This window comes from Arvicola amphibius, chromosome 3 (assembly GCF_903992535.2).
Source record: "Arvicola amphibius chromosome 3, mArvAmp1.2, whole genome shotgun sequence".
Lineage (NCBI taxonomy): Eukaryota > Metazoa > Chordata > Mammalia > Rodentia > Cricetidae > Arvicola > Arvicola amphibius.
In genome coordinates, this window is record NC_052049.1 from 131,832,581 (window position 1) to 131,854,774 (window position 22,194).

Sequence of the window (22,194 nt, forward strand, 5' to 3'; positions counted from 1 at the left end):
AATCATGGAGAAGTAGATGTAGAAGTGAGCTAAAGGCTTCCTTCTACTTTTCTTCTTTCCTGAGGCCGCTGTTTTATTTCTTTGGGAGAAGGAAGGGTTTACTTAGCACTCACAAGTGAAAACACCAGTAGGTTTGTTTAATGAGTAAAATGACATCACATAATAAGATTTTAAAGACTATTACATTACAATCTTTTCTGACTTCCCTCTTGGCAAATAAAAGAAACTAACTTCTCCACCTTTATACTAATATCAAAGGAAATACTGTTCCTTCTTTCTTTATCTAGACAGGCATCCAGTCATGGTGATGTGTGTATATCAATAGGCTCATACAGGTTATCTTCCTTGTTTTTGGACTGTTTTTCTCCTTCAAATCTCATTTTATTTTCTTCTGTTACTCCTAAAATGGTTTCGATATCATCTATGGTAGTCTGTGAATAATAGCAAAAAATAATTACTTTAAAGATTTCTTATAATATCCACTCCTAAAGTTTTAAGCCCTTTTTGGAGTTCAGTGTGGTTTAGATCAATTCTACTCAAAATGTATTCCACTCACTGGCATCCATCCACACATGACTGGTTATTAGACTTGACTGTGTGAATTTAAAAAATGAGCTAGAAGCCAGGCGGTGTTGGCACATGCCTTTAATCCTAGCACTTGGGAAGCAGAGGCAGGTGGATCTCTATGAGTTAGAGGCCATCTTGGTCTGCAGAGTGAGTTCCAGGACATCCAGGGCAACACAGAAAAACCCTGTCTTGAAAAACAAAACAAAAGAAATAAAGAAGAGATAGAACTCAAAATTTTATATCCTAGAATTTTTTTTTTTTTTTTTTTTTTTTTGGTTTTTCGAGACAGGGTTTCCCTGTAGTTTCTAGAGCCTGTCCTGGAGCTAGCTCTTGTAGACCAGGCTGGCCTCGAACTCAGAGATCCGCCTGCCTCTGCCTCCCGAGTGCTGGGATTAAAGGCGTGTGCCACCACCGCCTGGCCATATCCTAGAATTTTTATATCCATTAAATCTAACAGTAAAAAATTCAGTTTTATTTTGCACATCTTCAGTTTTCTTTTTATTTCATTCTTCTAGTCAACTTGGTATACCAGATAAAAAACATTAATCTATGATAGGTCAGAAAAAAATTAAAAAATAACAGTCTAAGACACTTTAAAAGGCAGGCTAGTAGGCTGAAAGATTATTTTCATTGTTTTCAGGGAACAAAACTGACACCTCCCTGTTTTTCTTTATGTGTTTACATATTTTATGAGACATTTCTTTATAGTATAGAATTCAGTAGGCAAATATGTGTAATTTCATAGCGTCTTTATTCCATATTGGAACCTTGTACCCATTAGCACTTGTTCTCCCTTTCTTCCCTTTTCCTTAGCTCTGACAACCACTGACCCACCTCCTGTCTACGGACTGCCTTTGCTCACTTCATACAGGACTTACCTTTCTGTGATTGGTTTCTTTCACTTAGCACAATGTCTTCAACATTCATCCATGTTGTGGTATATGTACTGTCAACATATCACTCCTTTTATGGCTGAACAATATTCCACAGTATTCCATTATATGAATATTATTTACAGACTATAATGGAATTTACTATTTTCTCACTGACATACATTTGGGTTATTTACACTTTTTAGTTATTATGAATCATGCTTCAGTGAATCTTAATGTACGAATATATATTTTGATAATTTGGTGTTTATATCTAAGACTAGAATTATTGGGTCATATGTTAATTTTATATTTAATTTATTAAGGAGTTACCAAACTCTTTTACAATAATATGTGAAGGTTCCAGTTCCCATTTTCCTCAAATCTTTGCAAATGTTTGTTATCTCTTTTCTTCTTGATAATAGCCATTTTAACTAGGTATGGTCTTGGTTTGCATTTCATTAATGACTTACGATGTTTAACATTTATTCATACATTGGCCATTTGTATATCTACTTTGAAGACATATCTATTCAAATTCTTTGCTTGCATTTTAACTGGATTATTTGCATTTTTAACTGGATTATTTGCATTTCTATTATTGTGTTATGAGTATTTTTATAAACCCTGGGTACTATAGGCTTCTCAAATATATACTTTTCAAATGTTTTAACATATTCTGTTTTATTTGATAAAATCCAAATAATTTGTTTTTACTTTGATCACTTTTGCTTTGGGCATCACAGCTAATAAATTATGGCTAATCCAAAGTCATGAAGTCTTATACCTGTGTTTCCTCCTATGCATTTGATAGTTTTAACTCTTATATTTTGGCTGTTGATCCATCTTATGTACTTTTGGAAAGGGTACCTTGGAGAAGTCCAACCTTATTGTAGGTTTTTTTGTTTCAACACTTTATATTAAAAAGATTATTTTTTCTTCCACTGAATTGTTTTACTACCTTTTAAGAAATTAATTGGTCATACAGTATGGGTTTATTTTTGTTATTCCCATTTCCTCCTATTATACATACTTATATATGTAGTCTACTTAGCTCACAGCTTTGGAGGCTGGCAGTCCAAGATTGGGTATTACTATCAATACAGCCTCTGACCCCTTAGCTACATCACCTCATAGCAGATGGCACTATACTCAACAGGAAGAAATCTCATGGTGAGTCAGGAAGCCCAGAAAGTGAGAAGAGGCCAGTCTTGTTCTCTTGCAAGAACTAAATAGTATTCTATGAGAATTATTTCAGTCTCTTCCAAATGAGATTTAGCCAATGAATTCCCCACTAGCTTCATCTCTTAAAGTTCCACCACCTCTCATATCATATCACTAGGAAACTGGAGACCAAGCTTCCAGCATAGGAACCACACTCAGACTGTACCCAAACCATTGCAGATCCCTTGGTAACTGCAAATAGTGATGTAGCGGAGCCTTTTGTGGAGACACACATTCTTGGGCCTCACTACCCCAAACCAAAGATTCTGATTTTGTTAATTTGGGTAGAGCCCAGGAATCTGTTCTTAGGAAGAACCAAGAATCTAGCATGAACTCTAGTAATGAAACACAAATTACTTCTCAAAAATTATTGACTCTAAAGTTCAAGTTGACTTTGACTATTACTTGGTTTCTTAAAAAAAATAAAGGGATACTAGTGATCAGCAGCTAGAAGGGGTGGGGCTGTCCTTGGACTATACTACTGCAGCACAAAACGCTGAGAAGCTCCAGTTTAGTCTAACTTGTTCATTTCAGATAAAGTAAAATTATTGTTATTTTATTAGTTTATTTTTAAAATCTTCTCAGTCATGATTTGTGAAAACCAATGGTTAGTCTCTTAGTTCCTAAATCACTTTGAAGAGTGAAACATTGTTATTAAAGGGTTAAACCCTAGCTTGAGTTTTAAAAAAGAGATTAATCTTTTATATGAAGCTTGAGTTTTCTCTTTAATAGAAAAATGACATTTCCATTTGAATCCTTAGAGTTATGTGATCTTAGCCGTACTCACTTACGGCTAAGGCCTGGGCTGGGAGCCAGATTAGAAACTTGCTTATCCGGACCACACCGTCAGCTCTTCTCAGGAGTTGTCTCCTGCGTTCTAGAACTTAGAAGAGACTTTGGAGCTTTAGAGGCCATATGGAGGTTTAAAACATTAATGGTGAAGGTCCACCTCACTTTGGAGAAATGGAGTGGGTGGATGGCCCACATAGGTGCTTGAATTTTTCTTCTGCTTCTTTTTAACAAACACTCTTCTTATTGGGTCTGAGTATTTACCTGGCTCTATAAACTCGGCTCCCCAGGAATCACTCCAGCCAGAGATGTATTATGTGAAGTACAGACAGGTACCTCATAAATTAGTTACAGTCTTGATTTTGGTTCCATTGTGATGTTTCGGCTTCACCTCCAACATCAGAGAGCTCTGTTGTCTTATGAGCCTGGCTCTCAAAATGGCAGAGAGTTAAAGCAAGTCTACTATATTTCAAAGAAAAAGTTTCAAACTATTAAATTTAACTAACGGGTTCAATGGGAACCTTACAAAATTGACCCTGCTCATTGTAAAATGTGTACTGCTTACAAGAAGAAAAAAAAGATGGTTTAGCACTTGTTTACAATACAGCATGAGGTATTTTCAGCCCTTGTATAGAAATTAACCAGGATCGTTAGTTAATTAACACCTCACCTTAAAATTGGTCTCGCCTTGCATATTAGGTGCTGATATTTCTTGATGGATGATGAAGAGATTGCGAGCAAAGGTCATGAGGACCCCCTGGAGATCCACACCGATTGTTCTGTTAATGATATCCAAACAAATGAGTTTACCAGCGATTCTCCTCACATGCTTACAAACAATCGCCCTCTCATCTGTACGCTGCTGATGGAATTTAATGAGTATTTTCAATCTCACAAGGTGGCAATCTTCAGGGAGATATGAAAGATGAGACTCCATTTTAACTTGTCAACAGAAAGGATTTGTGTAATAAATATTTTTTATTAATCAACTTAGCAGATAATAGCAATAGGCTCAGTCATTTCTAGTAAAAGGCTACTACTAAACTAGGACAACAGTGCTGATTTTGAAAAGCATCATTGCTGAGTGTCATTCGTGTCGAACAATTTTCTTATCTGTAGAGACATTTGCATCTCTGGTTTCCAGAGGCTTGTCTGAGTTTCATTTTCAATTTTATGTGAACAAGTATTTTCTGCTACTTAAGAGTAACTCATGTTCAAAGACATGTCTCTATTCATGAACAGCTACTGTTACTCTCTACCATTTATACTGTGCCCAGAGAACATGTCAAATGAGTAGATTATTGTTTAACATGAGAAAATCCGGAAAACTTTCTATTTTTGTTAAAACCTTATCAAAGGGAAAAGCAAAAAATGTTAGGTGTTTGGGCTGGTGTTATTATTTTAGATAAGGTCACATTATGTAGTTCTGGATGAACTAGAACTCACAGAGATATGCCTGCCATGCACTAGATTAAAGGCATGTGCCAAGATGTCTGGCATGAGTGGATTAATTTTGAATAAGCATCACTTCTTAAGGGAGATAACACTAAAGAGAAGTCAGCCGCAAGAATGAAGACAAAACTTACGTAGAAGACAAAAGCTTCTACAAAGCTTCCTGGTTCCTAAAAATGGAGTTCAGTTTTTTCAGTTTTTGTTTGTTTGTTTTTTGTTTTGTGCTTTTTTTTTTTTTTTTTTTTTTTTTGTCTTGCCACTGGCTAACTTTGTGGAAGCTACTTAACTCTGACTCTTTATTTCCTTTTTCTACAATGAATGACTTGGACTAAATCAGTGAGTCTGAGCTTTTTGAGTTACATTCCCCAAATCCAAGGACAAGCCCACCCCTTCGATGGACAACCATTAGTATCTCTGACTAAGAAAATAAATAAGCTGCTGGTGGTGCTGCACGCCTTTAATTCTAGCCCTTGGGAGGCTCTAGCATTCTCTAGTTCATGATTGCAGTAAGGGATGAGGAAATGAAGGGCATACAGCATAGTAGGAAAGGCAGTAGAACCTAAGTCCATTTCAGTGGTGCCCTTTCTGTAGAATGTGTGAGTAGCAATGACTTCCTGGGAAGTACGCTGATAGGACCATTTCTGCTGCTGAAGCTGGGATGCAGGTGAAGGTGTAGGGACAGATGGGTAGTTCCACTTGGCTACCAGTATGATTATTTTTTTCTGTGGGCCTCAGTATCAAATCTACCTTGCTGATAGGTCAGCTTGATGATTGGGAGCTTGTTCATGAAAGCCCTACATAGCTCTTAAATTCTGTAGTGGTTTTCCTCTTGCCTGGTACTTGTAGCCTAGGGACCCACCTGCATAAGTCTTCCTGTGTCCCATATGCCAGGAGCTTTGCCTAGGCCCTATTAATACTTCCCTATGGCACTCTGTCAGTTTTGGGACACAGATCCTGCTCCTGCCTCTGGGCCCCACTACTTGCTGACAAGCTTTCTTCATGCCAGCTCCCTACTGATATGCATTTTCTGAAGTGTAATTTTTTTAGAGATCCTATGGTCAGGTTCCCTCTTCATGACTTTCAGGTTGTCTGTCTACTCTTTGCAGTTGAAATTTTGCTATTGGTGCGAGTTTGTTGCTGCAGATAACCTGCTCCTATTCACCTGAGTCCTAGATCTGGATTTGGCTCCCCTGCCTGGCTCCTCCACCTCATTCCATGTGCATGAGGATTTATCTAGTTGCAGGCCTAGGGCAGCTTGTCCTTAGTAGTTCATCTTTTATGCCAACTGGTGGGCAGTAAGAGTCCACATATCTGTGTTTTGATTTCTAGTTCTTGTAATGAACACATGCTTTCACTTGAGTTCCTGAGCTTAAAAATGTACTTGGAGCTTGCATCTTTCCCCTCTAATTAGACTCCTGGAAAATACTTAATTTTTTATTAGATTGCCTACACTAAATCCAGTTGGCTGCTTTGTTCACCTAGTCCCAGTTGCTTTTGTTGCCTTTTGCTTTGGCCTTGCTACTGCCCTAGCATCACAATGGCACATCTGTAGAGTGTAAACATCTAGGCTAGGAGCTCAGAGCAAGGAGGGAGCTGAGGGATAGAATATCACTGGGAAGTAGAAGGGAGATCCTTTCTTACTCCCTGTTATTCTTTTGATGTAAATACCTGAACAGATTAAACGAACACGTTTGTGTAGATGTTACAGATAGAGGTCTCATTTCTGGTATCACAGCAGTAGGTTAAACTGTAGCCACATTCTATCTCCAAAGGGAAGAAACAGGACATCCATGGATGTAAAAGCAACAATAGGGGTGAATGACTACCATCAGCACTCTGCTCAGCATATACATTCCCTGAGAAGACTGCATCTGAACCAAACTGGCGCCAGCCCTACTTTGGAAGAACATCTGTCCAGGTCACCATAGAACTTTTCTAACCATCTCAGAGTGACATCTAGCTCTTTACAATTGGGCCATCTGAGCTGGCTCCCTATCAATAATATTTGAGCCTTGTATGTGTATGAGTTTATGTTAAGCATAGACTCCTACCTGATAATTGGGATAACTATATTTAGGAGCCTGACACTTTGTAAAGTGCTGGGAAATCAAAATAAAACATAATAAATCAGCATGCTGATTAAAACACAAGAGAAGTTTATAGACATTTTTTATCTTATTACATATGATATTAGACATACTTCATACTTACAACATGCCCAACTTGTATCTCTTCAGAGGTTCATATAATATAAAAACAGTTCCTTGTCTGTCCTATAAGGTTTCAGTGAGAAGAAAACAAATAGCATATTTATATAGGAAGCAAAGACAATATAATCTACCATGAGCAATAAGACTGACCAAAATTGAAGTCTAGAGCTACCTTCAAGTACCATTTAGGGGGCTTGTCTCCAGAACAGGGAGGCAGTATGCTCTAGGGTGGTGCTTTTATTTAGTATGTTCTTTACAACACATTGATCAGAATCATCTATTGCACCCATTAAGATGACCTTCATGGGCAAGGATCCAAACTTAGAATCCTTGGGCTTTGCCTTTTGATTCCTTCTTGGGTGATTATTATATCAAAAACTAGAACCACTGTTATAAGAGCAGTCCATAAAAAAAGAAAAAGAGGTGTGTGTTCAAAAAAGAATTTGAGGGTGAGGGAGATAGCTCAAGTGGTTAAGTTAAGATCCTTACAAGCATAAGAATGAGAGCTTGGTACCAAGAAATCACATATTATAAAAGCTGGTTGAAGGGGCACACATGGCCTTAGTCCTGGGAGATGAAAACAAGTCATTCCTGGGACTTGCTGGCCAGCCAGCCTAGCCTACTTGGTGAGTTCCAGTTTAGTGAGACACTGGGGAATGACAGGCAAGGTTGTCCCTCTGACCTTCACATGCATATACCCACAGATGTCCATGTACCTGTATGTACATACTTGAACGTGTACATACATATATACAAACAAAAGAATTTGAGTTTCAGTGGGAAATCACATGTAGCATATCCTAATACCTTATGGCATAGATTTCATAAGACATTTTATAGCTCTGTAAGTAATGGCTCTAAATACTATCTTTGCTGATTTGATATATATATATATACATATATATATATACATACATATATATTTGAGATATATATACATATATATTTTTATAAATACATATATTTGATATATATACATATATATTTGATATATATATATATTTGAATGCTTGGTTCCAAGTTGCCAGGTCTATTTTGGGAAGAATTAGGAGTGTGTCCTTGTTGGAGGAGTATGTTACTAGGGATGGAATTTGAGGTTTTAAAAGCCCACATCAGGCCAAGATACACACCTGTCCTCCATCTCTTCCTCCCTCAATCCCTCCCCTCCTTCTCTCTCTCCCTTCACTGCTCTTCCCAACCACCGCCCTGAACTCATGCTTGTGGATCAGATAAAAGCTTTCAGCTACTGCTTCTAGCACCATGCCTGCTCACTGCCATGTTCCCCACCACAGTGGTCATGAACTCACTCTCAAATTGTAAGCAAGCCACCAATTAAATGTTTTCTTTTTTAAGTGTAGCCTTGGATATGGGTTCTCTTCATAGCAATAGAACAGTAACTAAGACAGAAGTTGGTACCAGGGAGTGATGTATTGCCATGACAGACCCGATCATGTGGGTTGTTGAAAGAATGTGGACTTTGGGACTTAGGAAAATGGTTGAATGCTATAAATAGGGATTTACAGCTTTCTTAATAAGAACTTGGAAGACAGTAGTGGTGAGAGCAATGTAAAACTTCCAGCTTGAGACGTTTCAGGAGAGAACAATATTAGCACCTAGGCTAGAGACCATTCTTGTGATGTTTTGGTAAAGAACATCACTTTTGTTCCTGCCCTTGTCAAAAAAAATGTTGGAGGCTAAACTGAAGAGATTTGGACAATATCACTGGCAGAGGACATTTCAAGACATTCTAATATTGACTGTGTCATGTGGTTATTAGTGATTACTCTTATGCAGATCTACAATGAAAAAGAGCAAACGGGGTGAAAAGAAATACAAACTGTGCCATTTGAGGAGAAAAAGAACACTAGAAATTTAATGTTAGAACCCTGGTTTGTGCTGGAAGAGATGAGAAGAAATGGAATAAAGGGAGTGGTGCCCTCAGGGCAAGACCTCACCTAGCTAGGCTTCCAATTTAAGAAAAGGAAATGCCTAAGGAATCGTCTCGTAAGCAAAAGAAAGTTTATATAACAAAGGGAGGCATCAACAGATCAACTCTTATGCCAGTGTAATTCAAGGAAGGGGCCAATTTTTATCCCAAACAAGCAGATAACTTGGGAGCATCAGTCTCATGGTTCGATTCTGGTTTTAGAGTCAAGAAGGATATAGGAGTAGAGGGGATGTGAAACCTTCCTCCAAGGCTAAGGAAAGCCACCGAGGCAAAGTGCTGTGGCAGGGGAGTCGCTGGGTGGAGGCCCAAGAGGCCATTCATGAAACTGTGAAAGTGAAGCTAGGCTTGAGTTGGAGACGCCAAGACATTGAAGATGCCAGGGCCATGGGTGTCTGTTGAGGAGAATTGCAAACTAGGAGTAGAATAAACCCATTAGAGAAATGTGTTTTCACAACAAAACCGAAAGGAGTGGAAGATCCAATGAGCCACGTAACCCCTTTGATATTCAACATAGAAATACAAGATTTGGAATTTGCCCTTCTGCTTTCAGTCCTGCTTTGGTCCAGTATTTCCTCCCTATGCCCCTTCTTTTCTTTTGGAATGATAATATATATTTTGTGCCATCATATGTTGTAAGTATATAATTTGCTTTTTGATTTTATAAGGGGATAATTTGATTTTATAAGAGAGTGCCATGAGTCTCAGAAAGGACTTTGAACTTTTAAATAGTCTTAAGACCGTTAAAGACTTTGGGGGCTCTGGAAGTTGGACTGAATGGATTTTGTATTATGATACGGCTGTAAGCTTATGGGGTCCAGAGAGTAGAATGTGATGGTTTGAATGAAATTGCCTCTATAAGCTGACAAGTTCGAACACTTGGTTTCAGTTGGTAGAATTGTTTTGGGAAGGATTAGGAGTGTGGTTTGTTGGAGGTATGTCACAGGGGTGGGCTTTAAGATTTCAAAGCCCATACCAGGCCCGGTTTCTCTATCTTTCTGTCCAGTTTGTGGATCAGATATAAGCTCTCAGCTACTACTTTTACCACCATGTCTGCTTGTCCACTGCCATGCTCCCCACCATGATAGTCATGAACTCATCCTCTGAAACTGTAAGCAAACCCACAATTAAATGCTTTCTTCTATAAGTTGCCTGGTTATGGCATCTCTTCACAAAAATAAAACAGTAACTAAGACAAATTTAGTTTAAATTAAAGTTTAGTTTTTAAAGACTTCAACATTCAAAAGTTTAGTGCAGAACTTGAGGGATAGATTGCACAGTGGTTAAGAGTGCATACTGCTCTTGCAGGAAACCTTGATTCTGTAACTAGCATTTACTTCAGTCAACTCTTAACTGTTTATAACTCCAGTTCCAGGGGATCTAAAGGCCATCCTCTGGCCTGTGAGGGCACCTACACTGAGAATATACCCCCCCCACGCACCAAGAACATACCCATATGCAGACACAAACACACATACACAAAATTACTGCACTCACAGGAACATGTCCAAATATACACAGACACACATGCACATAATTAGAAGTAAATCTGAGGACCCATCTTATCTCTTGCCTACCAGCTCTCTCAGCCTTCTTTTCTAGCCCATCCTCATTCCTTTCTGTCATCCACTGGCCTGTCACAGAAACACTCTCTACCAAGGATTACACAGTGTAGCCACCATATTTTTCTTGGATCAAGAGATGGCAACAATAACCAAAGAATAGAACATCCACCCAACAAGACCAGATGTAGGCATCAAGAAACACTTTAAACATCATAACTCCAGATGCAAAAACACAAACATGAACAGCCAAGACAATATGCCTCCTCCCAAAGTCTTTAACCCCACCACAGTACACCCAAGAAATGCAATATTGCTGAAGAACAAGACAAGGACTTCAAGATAGCAATTATAAATATATTCAAAGACCTCAAAGAGAATGTGAATAAATCCCTTAATGAAGTCTGTGAAAACACAAACAGTTAAATGAAATAAAACAGAGAAATAGAATCATTAAAAAAACCCAAACTGAAATAAAACTAGAAATGAAAATTGTAGAATGTCAAACCAAAAGCTCAGAGGTAAGCCTCGCCAACAGATTACAAGACATAGAAGAAAGAATCCAAGGTATTGAAGGCAAGGTAAAAGAAATGGATATCGCTCTGTCAAAAAAAGTTAAAAAATAATCCAGGCACAAGGCATCCAGGAAATCTGGGACACATGAAATAACAAAAATCTATGAATAATAAGGATAGAGGAAGGAGAAGAAATCCAGTTCAAAGGCATCAAAAATATTTTTAACAGTATCATAGAAAATTTCACTAGTCTAGAAAAGGAGTTACCTATTAAGGTAAAAGAAGTATACAGAACACCAAAATGACAGGACCAGAAAAGAGATTCTCCACAATACATAATTATCAAAACACTAAATGTAGCTTCAAGGAAAAAAGACCAATGTAACATATAAAGGCAGGCCCATTAGATAGCATCTTACTTCTTAGTGGAGACTCTGATAACCAGAATACTTGTACAGACATTCTACAAACTAGAAGAAACCACAGATGTCAGCCCATACTACTATTCCCTGAAAAAATGTCAATCACAGTTGATGGAGAAAGAAAAGTATTCCATGATAAAACCAAATTTTAACAGTTTTTAATCTACCAATCCAGCTCTACAGAAGGAAGTAGAAAGAAACCTTCAGTTTGAAGAGGTTAACTACACTCAAGAGAACACAAGGAATAAATATAATTCCAGAACAGTAATCCAAAAGAAAGGGGGAAAACAACAGGAATGAATAAAACTTGTTCACTGAGAACTCTCAATATCAATGGTCTCAATTCCCCCAATAAATTGACACAGTAACATTTTGGATTAGAAAAAAGAATCTTTCTGCTGTATTCAGAAAATATACCTCATCATCAAGGATAGACATTACCTCAGGATAAAAAGATGGAAAAAGGCATTCCAAGCAAATAGGCCCAAGAAGCAAAGAACTGTAGCCATTTTAATATTTGACAAAATAGGCTTCAAACAAAAACTAATCAGAAAATATTGGAAATGATACTACATACTTATCAATACTACATACTTGTCAAAGGAAAAGTCTACCAATAGAATATTATAATTCTAAACATTTATGTACCAAACACAAGGGCACCCAAGTTCATAAAACAAACACTACTACAGCTGAAACCACATATTGACCTCACACAGTGACAGTGGATGACTTCAGTGACTCACCCTCACCAACAGACATGTCATTTAAGCAAAAACTAAACAAATGCTAGAGCTCAATAACATCATAAATCAAATATGTCTAACAAACATTCAGATATTTCTGCCCAATCACAAAAGAATATACCTTTTTCTTAGCTGCTCTTGGAACTTTCTCCAAAATTGGCCACATCCTTGCACACAAAGTAAATCTAAATAGATGTAAGAAAATTGAAATAATACCACCCCATCTGATCACCACAGATGAGAGCTGGATAGCAGCAACAACAGAGACAAAGTATACAAGCTTACAGAAACTGAACTTATTACTGAGTGAAAAATTAGTCAAGACAGAAATCAATAGGGAATTAAAAACTTTTTAGAATTAAATGAAAATGAAAATACAACATACCCAACCTATATGACACAATGAATGTAGTTCTATGAATTCATAGCACTAAATTTCTACATCAAAAATTGGAGAGATCTCATATTAGTAACTTAGTGACACACCTGAAAGATATAGAACAGCAAGAAGAAATAACGCCCCAAAAGAATAGATATTAATAAATAATAAAAGTCAAGGCTGAAATCAATGAAATAGAAACAAACAGAAAAGCAATATAAAGAATCAATGAAACAAATAGTTGGTTCTTTGAGAAAACAAGATTGACAGACCTTTACCAAAATTAACTAAAACACATAATATGCAAATTAATAAGTTAGAGATGAAAGGGGGACATTACTACAGACACTGAGTAAATTCTGAGAATCATGAAAATATACTTTAAAAATCTATATTCACCAAACTGGAAAACTTAATCAGTGACTGTCGTGAGTCAAGATTAAATTAAGATCAAATAAGCAAGGGCTGAAGGGGAGGGGAGAGGCAGGGAGAGGAGCAGAGAAAAATGTAGAGCTCAATAAAATCAATTAAAAAATCAAATAAGCAATTTAAACATCTCCATTACCCCCAATGAAATAGAAAACAGCAATTGAAGTTTCACAAACAAAAAGCCAAGGCCAGATATATTTAGTGCAGAATTCTACCAAACCTTCAAAGAATTAATATCAATAGCCCTCAAATTATTATACAAAATAGAAGGTACCTTTCCTAATTCTTCCTTTTTTTGAGACAAAGTTTCTCTGTGTAGGCCTGACTGTTCTGGAACTCACTCTGTAGACCAGACTAGCCTTGAATTCAGAGATCCACCTGCCTCTGACTCCAGAATACTAGGACTAAAGGCGTCCGAAACCATCCCTGGCTCTCCTAATTCTCCTTATGAGTCCACTCTGATATGAAAATTACCCTGATAACAAAACCATACAAAGATCAACAATAAAATTATAGACTAATATCTCCTACAAATATAAATACAAAAATTCTGAATAAAATACTATCAAACCAAATCCAAGAACACATAAAAAACAAACAAACAAACTACCCACCATGATCAAGTTGGCTTTATTCCAGAGATGCAAGAATGGTTCAACATGCATAAATTAATAAACATGATCCACTACATAAACAGACTGAAAGATGAAAGCCACATGATTATCTCATTAGATTCAGAAAAGGCCTTTGACAAAATTCAACATCTCTTCATTATAAAAGTCCTGGAGAGACCTGGGATACAAGGCAATTTGCAGTAAGCCTACAGCCAACATCAACTTATGCAGAGAGAAACTTGAAGAATTTCCAATAAAATCCGAGCAAGACAAGGAAGGATGTTCACTTTCTCCATATCTATTCAATATAGTACTTGGAGGGTTAGCTAGAATAGTAAGACAAGCGAAGAAGTTCTAGTTCCTATACAAATAGGAAAAAAGTCAAACTTTATTTGTAGATGATATAATTTTTATACATAAAAGATTATAAAATCTTCACCAGGAAACTTCTACATCTGATAAACACTTTAAGCAAAGTATCAGGGCATAACAAACACACAAAAATCAATAGCCTTCCTATATATAAATGATAGACTGAGAAAGAAACCAGCAAAACTACCTTTCACAAAAGCCTAAAAATAAAAACAAAAAACAAAATAAAACAAAACAAAAACTTGGGATAACTCTAACCTAGCAAGTGAAAACTCCTGTGTAATAAAATCTTTAAGACATTAAAGAAAGAAATTGAAAAAGACACCAGGAGATGGGATATCTCCCATGCTCATGGCCATGTACAATTAATATAGTGAAAATAAATATCCTACTAAAAACAATCTAAAGATTCAACATATAAAAATTCCAACACAATTCTTCACAGAAATTGAAAAAACATTTCATATTCATATGGAAATTTAAAAAAACCACAATAGCTAAAAACAATCCTGAATAATAAAAGAACAGCTGGAGGTATTGCCATCCCAGACATCATTTGTTTATGCTGTGGAACATTTTTTTAATGATGCAAAGATATGTTGCATTGTTTTATGTTGCATTTGTTTAGCACTGTGCAGCTGTGTTACTGTGCCTGTCTAAAACACCTGATGGGCTAATAAAGAGGTGAATGGCCAATAGCAAGGCAAGAGAAAGAATAGGCAGGCTAACAGACAGAGAGTATAAATAGGAGAAAAAGAAAGAAAAGAAGGGAAATTAAGGAGTGAGAAAAGAAGGGGCCAGACAGAGTAAGAATGAAAGTAAGATTACAGAAGTAAGAAAAAAAATAAAGGCCCATAGGAAAAAAGTAGATAGGATAATTTAAGTTGAGACAAGTTGGCTAGAAACAAGTTAAGCTTAAGCCCCAGGCATTTATAAGTAATAATAAGCCTCCTTGTGTGTGATTTATTTGGGAACTGAGTGGCAGGCCCCCAAAGAGTAAAGAGCAAAAAGAGTGACAAACAACCAACAGCACATCCCTCCTGAAGTAACGCTGAGTGCCATACTGTAGGAGAGAGGTAATCATTAGTATCTCCCAGTTACAATCCCTGTGAACTATAGCAGTGACCTACCCACATGATACACTGATGCAATAATGGCACAGATGTCAAGGGTGTTCCATTCCATGAAATGGAACCTCTATCTGATTCTACTAAAGTGACCAAGAACCTGAGTCTAGATGGGTCACAGGCCTAGGGGACAACCTACCACTATTATTCCACTAAAGGAACACAGCAACAAAATGACTCCTGATGACATAGTGCCACATCTACAGAACTGTGCCTCACTGAGCCATTATCAGAGAAGCTTCTTCTTGCAGTAAATGGGAACTAAACATAGAGACCTACAAATGGGCAATGTATGGATTGAGAAACTCAATCCTAAATGTGTCTTTATCAAAGCCCTCTCCTCAAGGCTCAGGAAACTATGTGGAAGAGGAGGGATAAAGATTACTAGCCAGAGGTGATGGATGACACCCTGCACATATGAACTCAGAGACAGTGACAGCAAGCACAAGGCCTATACAGGTCCATGTCAGACAGGGTCCCAGCACTGGAAAGGGGGAGTTGACATGGACTCTTGCCTCTAACCAAGAATGTATCTGCAGCTGATAGCATCTGGTAAAGAAAACAATCAGTTTTCTTCAAAGGAATGAGATTGGTGTTTTAACCACATCTTGGGTGGGGCAGGTCCCATTCACAGGATCAACATAAAATGAACTCAGTGGTATTTTTACATACTTTTTGTCTTATTTTGCTTTGTTTAGGCATTTTTTGTCTTATTAGTCTTTTGCTTATCTATTTCGCTTTTCATTTCTGTGGGGGGGGGGGTTGGTAGTTTTTTAAAAGTGTATTTATTGCTTTTTTATTTTGTTTTTGTCTGTTTTTTTAAAGGGCGAGAGAAAACGAACATAAGGTTGGGTAGGAAGGTGGGTAGGATCTGGGAGGAGTTAGGAAAGGAAAAAATCATGATCAAAATATGTTGTATGAAATTTTGTTCTCACAAAAAGCTAAATAAATTTCAAAAATATTTAGTGTAAACATGTAAATGTCTCAATAGTTTTATGCTATATTGAGATAAAATATTTTTAATATATTGGATTATCAGAGTATTTTTTTGGCTCGATGTCCTTTATTTATGGCTAGAAACCAATTATGAGTGAGTACATCCCATGTTCATCTTTTTGGGCCTGGGTTACCTCACTCAGGATGGTGTTTTCTATTTCCATCCATTTGCATGCAAAATTCAAGATGTCATTGTTTTTTTACCGCTGAGTAGTACTCTAATATGTATATATTCCACACTTTCTTCATCCATTCTTCCACTGAAGGGCATCTAGGTTGTTTCCAGGTTCTGGCTATTACAAATAATGCTGCTATAAACATAGTTGAACAAATTCTTTTGTAATATGATTGGGCATCTCTTGGGTAAATTCCCAAGAGTGCAATTGCTGGGTCCTGGGGTAGGTTGATCCCAAATTTCCTGAGATACCACCACACTGCTTTCCAAAGTGGTTGCACAAGTTTGCATTCCCACCAGCAATGGATGAGTGTACCTCTTACTCCACAACCTCTCCAGCAAAGGCTATCATTGGTGTTTTTGATTTTAGCCAATCTGACAGGTGTAAGATGGTATCTCAAAGTTGTTTTGATTTGCATTTCCCTGATTGCTAAGGAGGTTGAGCATGCCCTTAAGTGTCTTTTGGCCATTCGAAATTCTTCTGTTGAGAATTCTCTGTTTAGTTCAGTGCCCCATTTTTTAATTGGGTTAATTAGCATTTTAAAGTCTAGTCTCTTGAGTTCCTTATATATTTTGGAGATCAGACCTTTGTCTGTTGCTGGGTTGGTGAAGATCTTTTCCCAGTCAGTAGGCTGCCTTTTTGTCTTAGTGACAATGTCCTTTGCTTTACAGAAGCTGCTCAGCTTCAGGAGGTCCCATTTATTCAATGTTGCCCTTAATGTCTGTGCTGCTGGGGCTATACGTAGGAAGCGGTCTCCTGTGCCCAAATGTTGTAGAGTACTTCCCACTTTCACCTATAACGGGTTCAGTGTGTTCAGATTGATATTGAGGTATTTAATCCATTTGGACTTGAGTTTTGTGCATGGTGATAGATATGGATCTACTTTCATTCTTCTACAGGTTGACATCCAGTTATGCCAGCACAATTTGTTGAAGATGCCCTCTTTCTTCCATTGTGTACTTTTAGCACCTTACTTTCGTTATTTGCAGATGATATGATAGTGTACATAAGCGACCCGAAAAACTCCACCAAAGAACTCTTACAGCTGATAAACTCCTTTAGTAATGTGGCCGGATACAAGATCAATTCCAAAAAAATCAGTTGTCCTCTTATATACAAAGGATAAGGAAGCAGAGAAAGAAATCAGAGAAGCGTCACCTTTCACGATAGCCACAAATAGCATAAAATATCTTGGGGTAACTCTAACCAAGGAAGTGAAAGATCTATTTGACAAGAACTTTAAGTCTTTGAAGAAAGAAATTGAAGAGGATACTAGAAAATGGAAAAATCTCCCTTGCTCTTGGATTGGGAGGATCAACATAGTAAACATGGCAATTCTACCAAAGGCAGTCTATAGATTTAATGCAATCCCCTTAAAGGTCCCATCAAAATTCTTCACAGATCTTGAGAGGACAATAATCAACTTTATATGGAAGAACAAGAAACCCAGAATAGCCAAAACAATCTTATACAATAAAGGAACTTCTGGAGGCATTACCATCCCTGACTTCAAACTCTATTACAGAGCTACAGTATTGAGAACAGCTTGGTACTGGCATAAAAACAGAGAAGTCGACCAATGGAATTGAATAGAAGACCCGGATCTTAACCCAGAGTATATATTAAAATTAATCTTGACTACTTTTTCACTTTTAAAAACTGTTCTGAGACCAATGTGAATGGTCTCTGTGGCTCACATTATATTTTTGCATGACAGTGCTCTTCTAGGACTCTATTATTAACATGGTTATAGCAAATCACTTCAGATAATCAGTTTTCCCTTCAAAGTTTTATTTCTTTCTTTGTTCAAATATGTCCATGTTGCCTGGAATGCAATTCTTAATTAGAAAAAGTTCATATGCTTGCCATTCCAAGGCTTTGTGGAACATTTACTGATTTTTAACCTCCTTTTCTGTGAATTAAATCCATATTCTCCCATAGTCTGGAAGTATGATTTAATCATTGTGTGCCTTCCATAGGTCCTATTGAGAAGTCATCAGTTCTACCAGAGCAATGACCAGACAGTTTTTATCTACTTTTAAGATTTTATCTTTCTTTTCATCTCAAAACTATATGAAGTCTCAAGGTGTGGTTGTTCTTTAAATACACCTTGCCTGTCATTTGCAGTACTTTTGGAATGTGTAATTTGATACAGTTCACCACTCTTGGAAGCTCTGTCAGTATTTAAGTTTCTTCATCTCTAAGCCTATGCGCGGTACTTCCGATGTTTTGCTTTGTTTCATTTTCCACAGATCTCTAACCTCTTTCCGTGTGGTCATTATTTTCTTTCTCTGTAATTTTGAATATTTCCCACTGACCTGTTTTCTAGTTCAATAAATTTTTTGTTTGCTTTTTTGTTTTTTGTTTTTTGAGTCAGAGTTTCTCTGTAGCTTTGGAGCCTGTCCTGGAACTAGTTCTTGTAGAACAGGTTAGCCTCAAACTCACAGAGATCCATTCAACTCTGCCTCCTGAGTGCTGGAATTAAAGGCATGTGCCACCACCGCCTGACTCAATAATCATTTTTACTATGTTGTTTTTCCTATTATATTACTGTATAAAATTGCTAAGGTCAACTTGACAGTTTTTAGTCCTGTAATTTTCACTTGGCGGCTTCTTTTTTTTTTTCCTTCGAGACAGTGTTTCTCTGTAGCTTTGGAGCCTGTCCTGGCTCTTGTAGACCAGGCTGGCCTTGAACTCACAGAGATCCTCTTGCCTCTGCCTCCTGAGTGCTGGGATTAAAGGCGTGTGCCACCACCACCCAGCAGTCCCTGAGTGCCAAAGCTTAGTTCTTCATTTTATTATTTTTGTTGCTTGTTCTACTCTATTCTCTATTGTTCTGTTCTTCTACCCCATGTTTCCCTTCTTCTGTGTCTTTTTTCCCTTAAAGCATATATACCCCAGAAAAATCTAGTGATATAAAAATTACAATGTGGTTACATTCTATTTTTCAAGTGAATGATTATAATGAATATAAGTGTAAAAACATCACGTTTTCCTTATTCTGTTATCCCATACATGAATAACTATTTTACGTATTACAGGTGAAAAACAAATTACCCCCAAGAACCCAAATACATCCACTTGATTTCTAAAAAGCAGATTCAGGGCTTCTGTGAAATTAATTACCTTGTTATTCTAAAAACCTATCCTCTTATCTTCCTGGATATTAATGATAATTATTTTAGAATCTCTGGCTGATAACTTAAATATTGGATCACTTTTGGACACTTTTTTCTATTTGCTTTCAATTCTTTGGTCCTGTCCTTTAGTATATCTTAGATTTTTACTGGATTCTGTAACTTAGAGAGAAAACTGCAGAGGCCGTGTGTTGGCAGCTCTCAATCTGTGGGGCGCAACCAACCCCTTTGGCAAACCTCTATCTTCAAAAATATTACAGTTCATAACAGTATAAATATTACTGATTGACTTTAGTGTAGACAAGTCCACTCTAGATCCATGGTCTGGTCTTATTTCCTGGAAAGCACCCTCCCAGCGTTACTTCCTGGCCATCAGATTCCTTGTTTCTATTTTACTCACGCCTGTTTCTTTAGGCTGGTTACTTAAATTAACTTCTTAAATTTGTTTTTATCTTAGTCTATCTTTGAAAATATTTAAGAATTTGCTTGTATAAAATCCTTTTCAGATTAGTTACTGGAAAGCATATAAAAACAAGGTTTTGTTACGCAGACTTGCAAAGCAGTTGATTTTTAAGCTCCAGCTTTCTCATCTACAAAATCAAGGCAAAAATGTTTACTTTTAAAGTTATGGCAAGGATCAAACAAAATAGTTGAACATGTTTTACACAGTATACAATGTTTTAAAATTACATCACACGTGATTATGGATGAACCATGGTGTCTCCAGATTAGGTTTAGGCCTCTTGATATGGAAATACATATGCTCCAAAGGAGAAAATAATTATCTGTTCAACTTTCACCACTCAAACCCTGTGGGTAAAGGGACGAGGCCACTGCTATAATCGCTTCCGTTTGGAAGGGAAAAGAATGATACAAATGGAAGACAGTCTGTAGTGGTTCTGAAGTTCCACTGGGCTCCTGTACTGTGTGTGGGAAATACTCTTTAGCAGGGTGCTTCTATGAACTTAAGGGGACTCTTGTAAATGCTGGGTTTTGTGTGTGTGTTCCTTGTTCTGCCTTCTGATTATTCTCTTTTAGGACTTTCTACCACTTACTACCTACTGATAGCGGAGGACCCAAAGGTTGTTTTAAGTCTTAAACAGGTACAGCCTCCTTCAGTGCACATTAATGTTTCTTTTAACATTAACATTAACTGTCGAAGTCCTCAAAATGGTTGACTTCAGGCTAGGCAGGTGGCTTGGTTTGTAAAGCATTTGCCTCACCCCTATGAGGACCTAAGTTTGGATCCTCAGCTGGGAGTGTGCCTATAATCCAAGCACTGGGAAGTGAGAGGTGGAGATAGAGGATCCCTGGAAATCACAGGCAGTTAGCCTGGTGTTTGTGGCTAAGTTCCAGGCTAATGAGTGACTCTGTCTCAAACAGAAAAAAATGAAAGATGTCTGGGATCTGACACACGAGATTATTCTCTGACTTCCATAAGTGGGCCATGTACATGTGCACTGGCACTCACTGGTGCATACACACACAAACATAAAACACACACGAAACCTTAATTTCAATCAGCTACAATAACTGCTTATGTACTTATATCTGCATTTAGCTAGGTTTTCCTTTATTTCTTCGTTTCTTGTTTCTGTACACCTCTCATCTCTTAATTGTAGGTGCCTTAAGCCTGTCAGGCTTTAGTAAAAGAATGATAGCCTTTGTCTGGTTCTTGAGCTAATCTTTCTATATTAAAACATTTGCTAGATGCTATAATCTTTGCTACATCCTTACTCTGATATCTATTCAGAGGTTTTAGTAGTTGGTTGTTTTTGTAACTTTAGTTTAATTCTTATTACAAGGCTGAGTTTTACTTTTTGGTGTGTGCAAAAGCCTTTCAGTATTGTGTATGTGCTTGCCATTGTGCATGTGTGGAGGTTCAAGGGCAACTCTGTGGTGTTGGTTGTCTCCTTCTATGTTTACATGGGTTCAGGGGATCAAACTCAAGTTATCAGGCCTGTGTAGCAGGCCTGTTGAGCCATCTTGCCAGCTCCTGTCAGTATATTTTATACCTCTTTTTTTAAATTTACAACTAAATTTTTCCAGCATTTTCAAGTTCCTACTTTCTAGAATCCATTTATTTTCACTTTTGATATGAATTGCCTGGTACATTTAGAGGCTCACAGTTTTTGTATTCTTTGACAAAGCAATCATTGTATTTTCTAACTGCTTCGCCAATGCTGTAAACACAGTAGGCCTTCTAAGTTGTTATAGGTACCAGTTTTGCTAATTTTTTATGACTTCACAATATGATTTTTGAGATGGCCTATTTCCATGAACACTTCCATGTCACCAAGTCAACATCAAACTTGCAGGTTTTGTTTGGGAACACTTTTGTTTGGATACTAATTTCTATGCCAACCAGGTAGACTGGTTATGCTTCAGTGTTTGAAAAAGACAGTTGCTGGTTGTCTATAACAACAGAAGCTGCAGTTCTTGCTTATGCTCTTATTCCCTGTGGATGACACGTGTCTTCACTCACTGTTGATGCCCTCAGACACCAGACTGGTACAGTGAGCTCTTGGAATGAACTCCCATGTTTTTCCAAGGTAGGAAAGAGGATATGGAAACTCTAATGTTCTGCACAGACAGGACAGATCTCATTTCTGTTAAGATCTCATTGGCCAAAACAATGTACATGATCATGCCCAACTTTG

The 22,194-nt window shown here is 37.3% G+C and overlaps 1 protein-coding gene across 3 annotated transcripts in view; it reads right to left on the reverse strand.

The window, feature by feature from the left end:
- Positions 1-239: 239 nt before the first annotated feature.
- Positions 240-22,194, reverse strand: part of Iqch (IQ motif containing H) — a 194,021-nt gene continuing 172,066 nt past the window's right edge. For all 3 annotated transcript variants that reach the window (XM_038323380.1, XM_038323379.1, XM_038323378.1), the window contains 3 exons: positions 7,116-7,177; positions 4,123-4,231; positions 240-431 (listed from right to left, as the gene is read on the reverse strand). In XM_038323380.1, coding sequence (XP_038179308.1) covers positions 300-431; positions 4,123-4,231; positions 7,116-7,177 — 303 coding nt within the window. In that variant the 3' untranslated portion in view covers positions 240-299. The remainder of the gene's footprint in view (positions 432-4,122; positions 4,232-7,115; positions 7,178-22,194) is intronic.